Raw genomic sequence first — 14,201 nt, forward strand, 5'->3', positions numbered from 1 at the left:
TTTCTCTTCTCTGGTTTAAGTAAAGTGAACAAGATCATTCCCACATCTTTACTACTAGTTATAGCACATAATAAAGTTAAAAGAGCATCTCATGTAATCAGTATGTGAGACCCATATGATTTAACATCCACAGCTTATTAGTTCAGCAGAGAAACAAACTACGTATTTTTGCATTATGATCACTTTCAAATTTTCCTTATTACTTGGCCTGTTTGGGAAAATCTTTATTGAAAACAAGCTGTGAAAGAGTTATTTCTTTGTAAATTATTAGATCTTTAAAAACAAACTGGAGTAGAACTATGATTTTATAATTTGATTTATTCTAAAACCAATAAATAAATTGTATGCGTATAGATTCTCATATCAAAAATTTGTTTTAATGTTATAGTAATGTGCAAGTAATATCGTGCTCTTTATAGTTTGCTACATCTGCTAAGATTTTTTTAAGCAACAATTTGTTTAGCAAGCCACAGTTTAATGGATAAAAAATGCAATTTTATGATTATTTCATCCCCTTGATGAATAAAATACTTATAATCCTAAAGTATTAATTTTTTTACATTTTTTTTGGTGTCAAACTATAAAATGACAAAAAAGTAATAACATTTTTCAGTCTACCAAAATCAAATTTTTTAAAACACTGTTTTTATTAATTTTGGCAGAGGTGGGTAGTATAGTAGTAGAATTACGTTTACTTCGTTACATTTACTTGAGTAAAATCATCGGGTAATGTGTACTTTTTGAGTACATTTAAAGATGTGTACTTTTACTCGAGTAAATTATTAGAGAAAAATCAGTTCTCTTACTTCACTACATTTGGCACACACTTGTATATCATTACATATATATATATATATATATATATATATATATATATATATATATATATATATATATATATATATATATATATATATACATATATTTATTTATACAACAGACAGTTCTGTCTGGTTCTTGAAACTGATTGGCTGATAGCTGTGATATATTTAAGTAATATCAGCACCCGTACAGCCTCTTTACCCTTTGTGTAATACTCCACCCACATACAACCAACTAAATGCAGACTCTACAGATCTTAAGTTTAAAAGATGCTTGCTCAACTGTTTATTGGATTTGAATCCAAGGAGGAAGAAAGTAGTTCCTCATACAAAAGGGTTTTTGAGACTCTATGTTTGATTTTGTTTTTATATACACAATTATGCCGTCAAACTGTTGTATAAACACAATATCACACAAGTAGCAGTGCTATATGGCTGTATATCGGCACTGGTGGGGGCACTAAGGCAATGCACGCCTCCCACCAGTGCCGATATACAGCCATATCGCACTGCTACTCGTGTGATATTATATATATATTGTTCCTGGCGACGCAGTGGCGCAGTAGTTAGTGCTGTCGCCTCACAGCGAGAAGGTCGCTTGTTCGAGCCTCGGCTGGGTCAGTTGGCGTTTCTGTGTGGAGTTCGCTTGTTCTCCCTGCTTTCGCGTGGGTTTCCTCCGGGTGATCCAGTTTCCCTCACAGTCCAAAGACATGCGGTACAGGTGAATTTGGTAGGCTAAATTGTCCATATTGTATATGTTTGAATGAGAGTGTATGGATGTTTCCCAGAGATGGGTTGCAGCTGGAAGGGCATCCTCTGCGTAAAAACGTTCACTTATATAAAAAATCACTATTAGCGCATGTATTTGGACTGTGGGGGAAACCGGAGCACCCGAAGGAAACCTACGAAAACACGGGGAGAACATGCAAACAGCACACAGAAATGCCAACTGACCCATTGAGCACTCAACCAACAACCTTCTTGCTGTGAGGCGATAGTGCTGACCACTGAGCCTCCGTGTCGCCCAAAACCAAACATGCAAATTTAAATAAGTAAAATAAATAAATGTATAATTACAAATACAGTAAATAAATACATTTATAATGAATGAATGAATGTACATACACATACAATATAAAGCTATCAAAACGATGGAATCCAAAAACCTAAAAAAGTTTTAACGTGAGACAAGATTTGTTTTCTGTCAGACAAACCTGCCAATCCAGAAGTTCATAACATCTACTTTCATCTTTGTTCTCAGCCCGGAGCCCCATTTTCTCACACCTCATCATGTCTCTGAAGGGTTTGTGGACCATTAGGGCTTTCGAGCGACAGGCCTACTTCGAGGCCCTTTTCCACAAGACACTCAACACCCACACGGCCACCTGGTTCCTCTACTTGTCCACTCTCCGATGGTTCCTCTTCCGCGCCGACATCCTCTTCGTCTTCTTTTTCACGCTGGCCGCCTGGATAGCGGTAGGAACCAACCGTAAGAGCGCTCCTCCATCTAGATATGAGAAAGTGAAGCAAACGAGCGGATGCCACTGTTTATTTGACGCTCCACTAAACGCTTGATTTAGACCGTTTCACACACAATTGGTTCAATTAAGGCGTAATTGCGAGCAGTGCTTGGAAAATGCCTTTGAAGTGTAGAAGTGAGGTCATAGTGAGCAACCTTGGGCTTGTTGTTTATACTTGCTTGTTGGTGCATGTGAATGTGTGTGTTTTTTTCTTTCAGAGGATAAACCGGGCGAGATTGGTATCATCATATGCCTGGCAATGCTCATTCTCGGCACCTTTCAGTGGTGTGTTGCCACCAGCATTGCAGTGGATGGAATGGTACGTGCTTGCTTAATTTTTGCTTTTCAGCTGTTCTGGACTGCAGGAATCGTTCTGTTCTGTAATGCTTTTTGAAAATATTGTCAGAGCGAAGCTTTTAAAGTCAGTACAGCACAGGCTTATCGAGGTGCAGAACGTTTTGTTTTCCCTTATAATCAATGGAGTAAGTTACAATCATGCACATGTTCTGGCCATTCTGCGGAATAGGTCCAATGCCAGATTTGGAAAGATTTTGAAAAAACTTGTAGAGAAATAAGGCAAGGCTAGTTGATTTATTTAGCACATTTCATCGTAATTCAACGTGCTTTATATAAACAGGAATGAAAGAAACAAGTATAAGAAATAAGATCAACAATGAATAAAAATGATTAAAAACAGATAAAAACAGATTTAAATGTTTTACAATAGGTTTTCATGGAATGAAAAAGAAAAGAAAGACATAATAGTGTGATCTGTCAGACATAGTGCTCATTCCTTAAAGGCACAGCTAAACAGATGTGTTTTAAGTCTTGATTTGAATGCGTTGAGTGTTGGAGCACATCTGATAAGTTTTGGAAGCTGTAATACTTACAATATATAATATAATTTATGTAATATACTCAGGGCTTGACATTAACACCTGACAACCTGCCAAATGTGGGTAGATTTCATTTCATGTATAGTTAACTGGTTTTAAATACATGACAATCATTTCTTAACATGTCCATTTTTTAAGAACATTTTTTCTTGAAAATTTGGTAAATACTTAGTGTTGAGCCCTGAAAAGTCTTGAGAAATAAAACTAATTGCAATGCGACATGAAACCACAAGCCATTTGCTAATGCTCATTGAGCAAGGTTATTCAAAACACACACAAAAAGGAGGAGGCATGTGGACATAACACAACATTTAAATCAAGACATTTTAGCAAGTCAAAATCTATTTAATTTCCAACAACAAAATTGTGGCTAGTGGAAATGGCAAGTGGCTAGTAACGTTGGAAAACTACTAGCCAGATGGCTGGTGATCAAAAAAGTTAATGTCCTGAGTATAATATAATATGTCATATAAATAATACTTATAATATGCAATATAATATATTATTGAACATGCACATTTCTAATTGTGCAGATAATACTCATAATGTGTTTTCAGAATATTTTTAGGAATGTTTTTTCTAATTTAAGATATGGAATTATAATAATAGATTCAGAATTTCTTTACATTTACTGTACCTTGTAAAGATGTATTTGTACAAATTTTACAATTGTTATTCATCTTAAATGTGATTTATAATTTGTAGTATTTTTATTGAAATGTTTTTTAATGACACCTAAACAGTTTGCGTAGTTGCCAAAAAAAAAAAAAAAGATGTTTGGTAGTGAAGTTAAACATTGATATTCTTTTGGGAGCAATCTACTAACCAGTTAAGCTCTGAAAGAGAGGGACACGGAAATAATTACTAATCGAAAAATGGTGGTCCAAGATACTTTTTTCATGATTTAAAAAAATTATCTCAATAAAATATAAATGTTTAGAACTTCAAATATATATATATATATATATATATATATATATATATATATATATATATATATATATATATATATATATACACAAAAGTTCTGTCTGGTTCTCAAATCTGATAGATTTTTTTTTAAAGCTATGGAAATAATACAATATTATATGTTTTAGCTTATCAGTCAAAATATCAATTTCAATATAATTTCCAGTATATATATATATATATACATACAACAGTTCTGTCTGGTTCTCAAATCTGATTGGATAATAGCCGTGATATATTTAAGTAATATCAGCACCCGTACAGCCTCTTTACCCTTTCTGTATCACTCCACCCACATACAGCCAGCAACAAGCAGACACTACAGATCTAAAGTTTAAAAGATGCTTGCTCAGCCGTTCAGCTGTCAGCTTATGATTTTAATCCAACGCGGAAGAAAATAGTTCCTCATACAAAAGGGTTTTTGAGACTCTCCATGTTTGATTTTGTATTTATATACTCAATTATGTCGTCAAACTGTTGTATAAACGCAATATCGCACTGCTACTTGTGTGATATTACTCATATATATTCTAGCCAAACTAAAAGATATAACACTTTTTTTCCAGAAGAAAGAAAAAGAAAGTACTGCGTAAAAAGTCCTCATAAAGTGCTCTTATAAAGATCACTTGTGAAATATTTGAAAAATAATAACAATTTAACTGGAGTGAATAATTTTTTCTTAATAATTTAAGATTACTGATATTTGAAATATTTTTGTGGATTTCTGTAGTAGAGGATCTTAACAAACTTGTGAGATTTGAATACTCGAATGCTTTTTAAAAGTCATTTTTGGATATGGGACAGCAGTTTGCACCAGTTTAGTAAAATGGCCAGTATGTGGCATTGCCTTCTTTTTGCCACATTGTGTAACTGTGTGCACATACGCAGGCACACGCAAACACTGAGGCTAAGCATCATTTAAAGGCTAAACAAACCACATGCAGATTAGACCTCAGTGGACCTGAATTACATCATGGCTCCTCTAATCCTTCTTCCTCCAGATGCGTTCGGTTGACCGGGTGTTTAAGTTCATTGACCTTCCATCTGAGACGCCCAAATCGGACAAAGGCAAAGACTCAGATCTGATTATTGAGAACGTCGATGCACAGGCCGACTCGAGCTGGCCACACCGCGGTCAGATCGAAGTGAGGAATTTAACAGTCAAATACACAGAAGCGGGTCACGCTGTCCTCAAAAACCTGTCCTTCAGTGCGGAGGGGAGACAGAGGGTATGTATAAAGCAATTCACAGAATGAAAATAAAAACACACATGTAAATTGTTCTTCAAACTGTGCAATTTGTGAAAGGGTTCATATTTATGCCTTAGATCAATGTTCTTAAACTCAATTCCTGGAAGGCCACAGCTCTGCATAGTTTATCCCCAACCACCTCCAACTCACACCTGCTTAATAATCATTAGAGTTGGAGCAAAACTGTGCAGAGCTGCGGCCCTCCAGGAATCCAGTTTGAGACCTGTACCTTAGATTGTTATGGGCTAATGCTGGAGTTTCACTTATTTAAAAGTGGTATCAAAGAATCAAAAATCAATAATAGTAATGAAAGAATAACACACTTCTTAAAAATACTTGAATTTCAGACATTTAGATTGAAATGCTGGAAAGTACTTAAAAACAAACACACTGGAGGTCCTTACAAATGCTTGAATTAAATGTGAAAATAAATTTGGAGAGTTTAGATGCAAAAACCTCTCAATGCTGCTTGTTATTTTCTTCTAAAAATAGCATTTTTCTCAGAATCTTGTGTGTACCCTGCAGGCACTGGATATCAGCATGATGTTATATTGACGTTGCACCCCAACGCCGTGGGGACATTGGATTTTGTTTGGAAATAAAAATTGGGTTCAAACGTCCAACCTAAAATGAACCAAATATCAACATCTAATCACGTTGCACCTTGGCGTTGTGTGGACATTACCACAATGACATCTATTAGATGTTAGATTTTAATCACTTTCCAACCCAACCTAAAATCAACCAAATATCAACGTAATTTAACATCGTTAATGGATATAACGACTTCATATATATATAAACATAAGAAGCTGTAAAGATAATGCTCATTTTAGGAGAAAATTTCAGATGTCATTTAGAGGTATTTGCATGTGAAGTCTTAATTTGTTTATGGTGTTATTTTAACAATTGTACTGTGTTGCTGTCAAAAACAGAATGAAAAAAAGAGAAATTCTGAATTTACAAATATTACATTTAAACCCCCCTAAATCACAATCACAATAAATCACAATAAATCACAGGTCTCAAGCTGGATTCCTGGAGGGCCGCAGCTTTGTATAGTTTTGCTTCAGCCCTAATCAAACACAGCTGTTGCAATTAATCAAAGTTTTCGAGCCTTTTTTGAACACCTCGATTAGTTGAATCAGCTGTGTTTGATTAGGGTTGGAGCAAAACTGTGCAAAGCTGCGGCCCTCCAGGAATCCAGTTTGATACCTCTGATCTTCAAAAACTATGACGAATAACTAAATTTGATCAACATTTCAGAAACCACATTTGAATATTACTAGTACTGAATTCAACAGATTTTATTAAAGTTCTTTGAACATGACTATTTAAAAACATTTTTATTTTAATTTAAAAAGTTTAACATCATCATCATTCCTCACGCATTTTAATGTAAATGTTAAGTGAAAGTGAAATGTTAGGTACAATAATACACGTGCTGGAGGTATAAATTACAAAGGTGCTTGATCTAATTTTTTTTTTTTTAAGTCATTGAAAGTCTTTGAATCTGCTGTTTATGAAAGAATGGGAATGCTGATAATAGTAAATACAGTGCTCAGCATATTTAAGTAACCCCCTCACAAATCTATCTTTTAAATTCATATTTTTAACAGGAAGCTATACAATATTATATTTGTGCATATACGTTACATTAGTTAGTACTGAAACCAAATCTGGAGCTTGTCTAACAAAGCTTGTCTTACGATAGCGATCCAAAAACTAGTACACCCAAATTTTTATGTTTTAGATCACATTTAATACAAATTTTAAAAAGAGAAAAAAATCAAGAGAAATAAAAAATAAATAAAAAACATTATTAGAATTTTTTTAGGTTGTATTTTTTTTTACATTTAGCTTAAATTTATTGTATTATCTTTCAATTTCTAAATGTTTGGTGACTAAAATATTATTTTAATAAAAAATATCTGTTTAATAAATCTGTTTTGTTTCAATGCACCAATTTATATTACCAATTTTCACTGAGAAATGGATAAAAATATTAATTTTCAAAATGGGGTGTACTCAATTATGCTGAGCACTATATGTTTGTTTTGTGCGTTTGAAGATTTCATGTTCATTTTAACATGTATTCCTCTATTTTTTTTAACTATGTGGATTTGAAACTGAATTCAAGTCACATCATGTATGTAACAATTTATACAGTAGATTGGTTTAACACAAGCAGCTGTACAGTATTAAACATGAAAAACATGTCAGCTGTGTTTTCAATTAGAAATGCACTCAGAAGGATAACATGTGACAATGGACCAAAAAAACATTCTGTCAATTGGTGGTTTTTGGGGGTATAACAGAAGAAAAAGCCATCATTTTGACTTTTGGCTATTGCATATTGCAAATGTTGCATATCTGTGCATCACTACACTTAATGATTTACAGTATTTCTGCTGATTTTTCAAACTACTTATTTAAAATGAGCTGAATCAACGTAATTCTTGATTTTTTTGGGGGGACAACTTAATTGTTTCATGTTCAGTCCACTTTAATTTCTAAAAACTATTAAGTTAAATGAATTGATTTCTAATTCTAAAATCAATTGTGTGAAACCCAGCGTTTTTTACAGTTTATTATGTCATTGCATTGTATCAATGGTAGTGTGAAAGTTTTTCACCAGCAGAGGTGAAATTTCCAGAATGTTTCAAACTCCAATTATTTTTTAGAATAATTTCACACTAGTTTTCAAGGATATTTAAAAGGCCTTTCTTGTGAAATTTTCTATGTGGAAAGTTCAGTCATCCGTTATACAGATGCTCTTGCACATTTAATATAATATCCACAGCATGCAAATGTGTTTACAATAATTGATTGATGTCCTGTTTTTTTTCCAGGTGGGCATCTTGGGCCGAACAGGTTCAGGGAAGAGTTCTCTGTTCAATGCTCTCCTGAAGCTGGTTTATACTGATGGCGAAATCTCCATCGACGGGGTCAACTGGAACAAAATGCCGCTTCAGAAATGGAGGAAAGCCTTTGGTGTAGTGCCTCAGGTAACAGTGCTTTCACCCTCTCTCTTTCTTCATAACTTCTTACGTTATATTTTTGTAAATGTCTCTTTCTGCGCCACCACAGAAAGTGTTCATCTTTACGGGACCGTTACGCATGAACCTGGACCCTTATGGCTGTCACAGTGATGAAGAGCTGTGGCGGGTCGTTGAGGAGGTGGGTGTCTGAACAGATCACCAACATGTGTCTAGTTGTTTTATCTTGTTAAAATAATATATTGTACATTATATTTTGTACAATGTATCGTCATTTTAAAAACGTTTTTCTCACAAATGTTTGACTGTTTTCGCAAGCTGTGGTAAAGTGTGGGATCATTTTTTTTTTTTAAATAAGTTGTAATTTTAAGCACCTGCCAATTTTGAGGTGTGTGAGGTTTCCTATTTATTGTTCGTAAAAGCAAAACATGAGGTCATCTGCTTTATCCATTGAGAAAAGCCTGGACTTATTCAGGAACCAGCAATTATGTGCTTAGCCTGCAAATGCTGTCATGTCGGGACCAGAAATCAAAGTTCATCTTGTTCTTTCTGTTGTAGTCGTAATGTAGGGATTTCTTAATGACAGCCGTGTTTGAATTTTATGTCATTAAAACATCTTTGTAATTAAAAGAAAACACAATGCGCTCTTTAATAAAGCCAGAACATTGGGTCTGAAACAGAATGAATGCTAGTAGTAAAATTGAAAATGCCTGGTGTTTACATTAAATAACATTTAACAAAAGGGAGTTTATATACATAGCAAGCATATTAAATAGAAATGTCTAATTTAATGTTTCCAATGGCATTTATGAAAATAAAATGAGAAAGTATGCTTAATATAATGAGCATATGACTTTTACTTATTCTGTCTATATATAGTGCTCAGCAGATATGAGTAAACCTCACAAATCTATCTTTTAAAACCATATTGGTATTAGGATGCTATACAATATTTTATTTGTGCATAAAGTATACAGAAGTTTATTCACTACTGAAGCCAAATCTGGAGTTTATCTAACAAAACAACTTAGAATAATGGTCCAAAAATGTGTACACCCAAATTTATGTTATGGAAAAAGAGTAAATAAACACTGAAAAATCAAGAGACTAAAGTTATATACAAAATATATACAAAAGTTATTTTTTAAAAAATGTTTGCAATATTTTGTTTGAATTTAAATGTATTATTTCTATTTCTAAAGATTTTCTGTGACTAAATGATTATTTTAATAATTATATCTGTATAATAAATTTGCTTTGTTCAAATGCACCAAAATACATTCGCTGATATATAATATATTCCTATATTCACGGGAAAAGGATAAAAATATTCCTTTTCAATTTGGGGTGAATTCATTTATGCACTTATATATACAGCTGAGGTCAGAATTATTAGCCGCCCTGTTTATTTTTCCCCCCAATTTCTGTTTAACGTAAAGAAGATTTTTTTCAACACATTTCTAAACATAATAGTCTTAATAACTCATCTCTAATGATTGATTTATTTGATCTTTGCCATCATGACAGTAAATAATATTTGACTAGATATTTGTCAAGACACCTATACAGCTTAAAGTGACATTTAAAGGCTTAACTATTAAACTAAGGGTAATTAGGCAACTTATTGTATAACAGTGGTTTGTTCTGTAGATAACCAAAAATATATAGCTTAAAGAGGCTTATAATTTTTACCTTAAAATGTTTTTTTTTTTAATTAAAAACTAAATTTATTCTAGCCAAATTAAAACAAATAAGACTTTTTTCCTGAAGAAAAAATATTATCAGACATACTGTCAAATTTTCTTGCTCTGTTAAACATACCTTAAGAAATATTTAAAAGAGAAAAAAAAACAATGAGGGGCTAATAACTCTGAATACTACTGTATGTAATTCATACTAAATGTAATAATATTTAATGATAAAAGAAAAAAAATAGCTGACAAATGGGTGGAATCTATTGAAGGATAGTGGCATATTTATCCCGAACTCATAAGGAAAAGTGGACAGTACATAAAAGATTTGTACGAATACACACAGTTTCATTCCTACAAAAAAGTCTGATTGTTAACAGCAGGTGTGCCCCCAAACCATAGCTCTGGTGGATGAGCAAATCTTACTAAAATGTATGAATGAGATCATACCATTTAATGAGAATTACCCATTCAATTTAAAATCTCTTAAAGTTCTGAAAAAGTTCCAAATAGTCCAACGCAATCTCACACCAATTCTTAACTTTTTGATTTAATGGCTAATTTGTATGAATTCGTAGGATCTCATTCGTACAACTTAGCATGATTTGCACATCACCCGATGGTGGTTGGGTTTAGGGGCGGGGTTGGATGCCACACCTCCTTTTCAAAATCTTACATTTTCGTATGACTGAACTGGTACAAATTAGCCAATAAACTGACAAAACATAAAGTAGTTACATTTCCACATGAGATCAGGCTGAATATTCACTATTTTTTAGCTCAAAAACATAAACAAATGGACACAATCTAATGCCGGGGTGTCCAAACTCAGTCCTGGAGGACCGGTGTCCTACAGGTTTTAGCTCCAGCTTGCCTCAACACACCTGCGAGGATGTTTCTAGAAAGCCTAGTGGGAGCTTGATTAGCTAGCCCAGGTATATTTGCTTGGGGTTGGAACTAAACTTTGCCGGACATCAGCCCTCCAGGACTGAGGTTGGGCACCCCTGATCTGATGCATTAGGTAAAAATTAGGCTTTTTCGTCATTATTATTCTGCTATAATTCATAACTACATTTTCATTACTTAAGACCAGAACATTTCATTTGATTTTTTGAGTCGATTGACAGGAAATCTTGAGTGAGGATTTTGTTTTAATTTATATTTGCCTTTCAAAAACATAACAATTTAGGCCAAACTCAATCCCATTGTAATCTTTCACAGACCGATAATGTCCAGAAATGCTTAATGTACAACGAATCAAATAAGAAGCCATACAATCAATTAAACAAAACAAATCATAATGTATAAAATAACTTAACAAAAATGATCAACATAGTGCAAACATATCAAACAGGAACATTGTAAGGGGTTAAATAAACCAGTATTTGTTAAACAAATCAAACAATTTTTCACCCTAAAATAAGTAAACAATTTGCAATGAGGTCATAATTTTTGTTGTTCAAATGTTCTCCAAACATCCCAACAAATAGACGGAAACATCGAAATGTATTGTTTTATCCAGTCACCCACATCAGACGAGAACATTTTAAATTACAATGAAGAGAGTGAGCAGTTTGTTTCTGTGTTTGTGTGTGAAGGTGGGTCTGAAGACAGTGATTGAGCAGTTTCCAGACAAACTGGACTTCCAGCTGGAGTACGGCGGTTATGTGCTGAGTAACGGCCACAAACAGCTCATATGCCTGGCTCGCTCTATCCTCAGCGGAGCCCGGATCCTCCTCCTGGATGAGCCCAGCGCTCACCTCGACCCTGTGTATGCTCAACTTCTGTAACACCACTGCATGTAAAGTTCAAAGTATGCAGAATTTGTGGAAGGGTAAATAACAGTAGCTGTGCTTTGTTCCCGTTTCAGAACAATAAAGGTGCTGAAGAAGACACTGAGACAGTCTTTCTCCACATGCACTATATTACTGTCTGAACACAAAGTGGAGCCGCTGCTCGAGTGCCAGTCTTTCCTGGTGAGCGCTGATTTATTTCATACAAAATTGTGACTGATTTCAGTATTAATTATAACATGATTTATTCCTCTGCAATCATTTTTAAGCTTATTTTTAAAAAGTTATTTAAAATAGAAAGGAATTTAAATTGAATAGCTTACAATTAGAGTTGGGTGATGTCGACCAATTTGGCATCGTACGATGTATAATGTGAAACATCATGATGAGCGATTTATTATTTATGTGTAACCGTTTCAACTACCTGACCTACATGGCCTATGTTTCACTTATAACCAAATCATAAATTAATAAAGAGAAGTTAAACACAAATTACCAACTGTCAATCACTTTTTCCACAAGATGAATAGGCAGAGTGATCTGTGTTGTTATAATGACGTCAACAAACTTGGTTGGTTAAAAGGTTCACAATCAACAGCAACCAACTAACAGTATCTGACGTTTTCACAAAAAAAATAATAAGTACAAGCGTTAAAGCGAAAGACTGAAGCAGTGTACTGACGCTGTGACATTACCTGATCGTGTGTATTTTTCACGAGCGGGTTGGGGGCGGGGCAGAGGATAGCGATGCCGGCTCAGCATCGTGGTGTCTATCGGCTCAACCCTACTCACAATATTATTGCTGCATTTAATATATTTTTGAATTTAGATTTTAGATTAGATTAGATTTAGTTTTTTAAACATAATAAAATGGATTCTTTTAAATCGTATTAATATTTCACAATATTAAAGGTTTTTATTTTTGGTCCAAAAACATTTACACAACAATTAACAATAAAAGATACAAAATACAAACAATATGTTCGAAAGTAAAATAATAATAGATAAATACAATAAGTAAATAAGAATACAAAAATAAATAAAACTATTTTAAAAAAAATTATTAAATAAATCAAAACAAAATACTGACCTTCAGTTTTAAATCCAAATTAGTCTTATCCTCTTCAATTTAGCCATTTCCTGTAGAATTAATTACTTTATTGTTTTATCCTATAAAAGCATTTGTAAAATAGAAAGCTATTTTAACTTTTAATTAATTTAACAATAATGCTTTTATTGTATTTATACTCAAATTTAAAATTAAAATATAAAAAGTAGATTTTTAATTGCAAGAATAGTTTATATTGCTTTGAATGTAAAGTATCAAATTGATTCCATATTTTAAAATAAATATCTTTAAGTTGTATTAAATTGTTAATAATATTAATAGTTTTATTGTTTTTTAATCTTAAATATACCCCATCATTGACTATTTTTTTCTATTTCAACGTGTGGTATGTTTATATTACTGCATTTACTTGAATTTTACATGTAATTATTATTATATTACAATACAAAAATTACAATTTAAATGTTTTTATTATTTAAGGTAAATTAGGTGAGAATTAGACTAAAAACTTATTTTAATAGTTTGTCCTCTTCTCTTTCAGATGATGGACAAGGGTCAGGTGAAGACCTACGACTCCATCCAAAAGCTTCTGAATGAGACCAGTCACCTAAAGCAGGCCATCAGTCCAGCCGAGCGGCTCAAACTCTTCCCTCGCCGAAACTCCAGCATGAGGACGCCTCAATCCAAACTGAGCTCAGTCACGCAGACCCTGCAGGAGGAGGCCGAGGACAACATCCAGGACACTCGCCTCTGAGCGTTCCAAAAGACTCAGTGACCCAGGCCGTCACCCAATGGTACATTAAATTGGATGATCTATCGTCAAAACTCTTGACATTTGTTATGGAGGTACTCCTTTATTCTCTCACAATGGGACACAGTGAGGCCAGGAAAAACTGAACATTGTAAAAAAAACAAAAAAACAATCGAGTTTGTCTGTCCTTTCTTAGATCAAATAAGATCTATTCTTCTTCGGATGTACGTTTAATTTATTAAGTTATCGTGAGATGGCACCAAAGTGCACTCATATGAATCATGTAAATGGCAAAACAGTTACTCTACTGTTTCATTTCTGTAAGTGAATTAGGAAATGTGCGAACACAACAGTGATATTTTTATGTGTAAATATATACAGTATATATATAGGTAAATATAAGTCTTCGTCTGTGAAACAAATATATTTTTAAAGACTGTGA

The 14,201-nt window shown here is 33.4% G+C and overlaps 1 protein-coding gene across 2 annotated transcripts in view; it reads left to right on the forward strand.

Annotated features, from left to right (window-relative positions):
• Positions 1 to 14,201, forward strand: part of cftr (CF transmembrane conductance regulator) — a 47,003-nt gene extending 32,802 nt beyond the window's left edge. Inside the window, exons 20-27 of one of the 2 annotated variants that reach the window (XR_015514346.1) lie at positions 2,083 to 2,297; positions 2,560 to 2,660; positions 5,208 to 5,435; positions 8,309 to 8,464; positions 8,547 to 8,636; positions 11,745 to 11,917; positions 12,017 to 12,122; positions 13,550 to 14,201. Coding sequence is in view for 1 of the 2 variants with exons in the window: in NM_001044883.1 (NP_001038348.1) it covers positions 2,083 to 2,310; positions 2,560 to 2,660; positions 5,208 to 5,435; positions 8,309 to 8,464; positions 8,547 to 8,636; positions 11,745 to 11,917; positions 12,017 to 12,122; positions 13,550 to 13,762 (1,295 nt within the window). In the remaining variant the exon portion in view is untranslated. 2 annotated transcript variants of the gene reach the window in all.

This window comes from Danio rerio, chromosome 18 (assembly GCF_052040795.2).
Source record: "Danio rerio strain M-AB ecotype USA chromosome 18, GRCz13ab, whole genome shotgun sequence".
In the NCBI taxonomy this organism is placed as follows: Eukaryota; Metazoa; Chordata; class Actinopteri; order Cypriniformes; family Danionidae; genus Danio; species Danio rerio.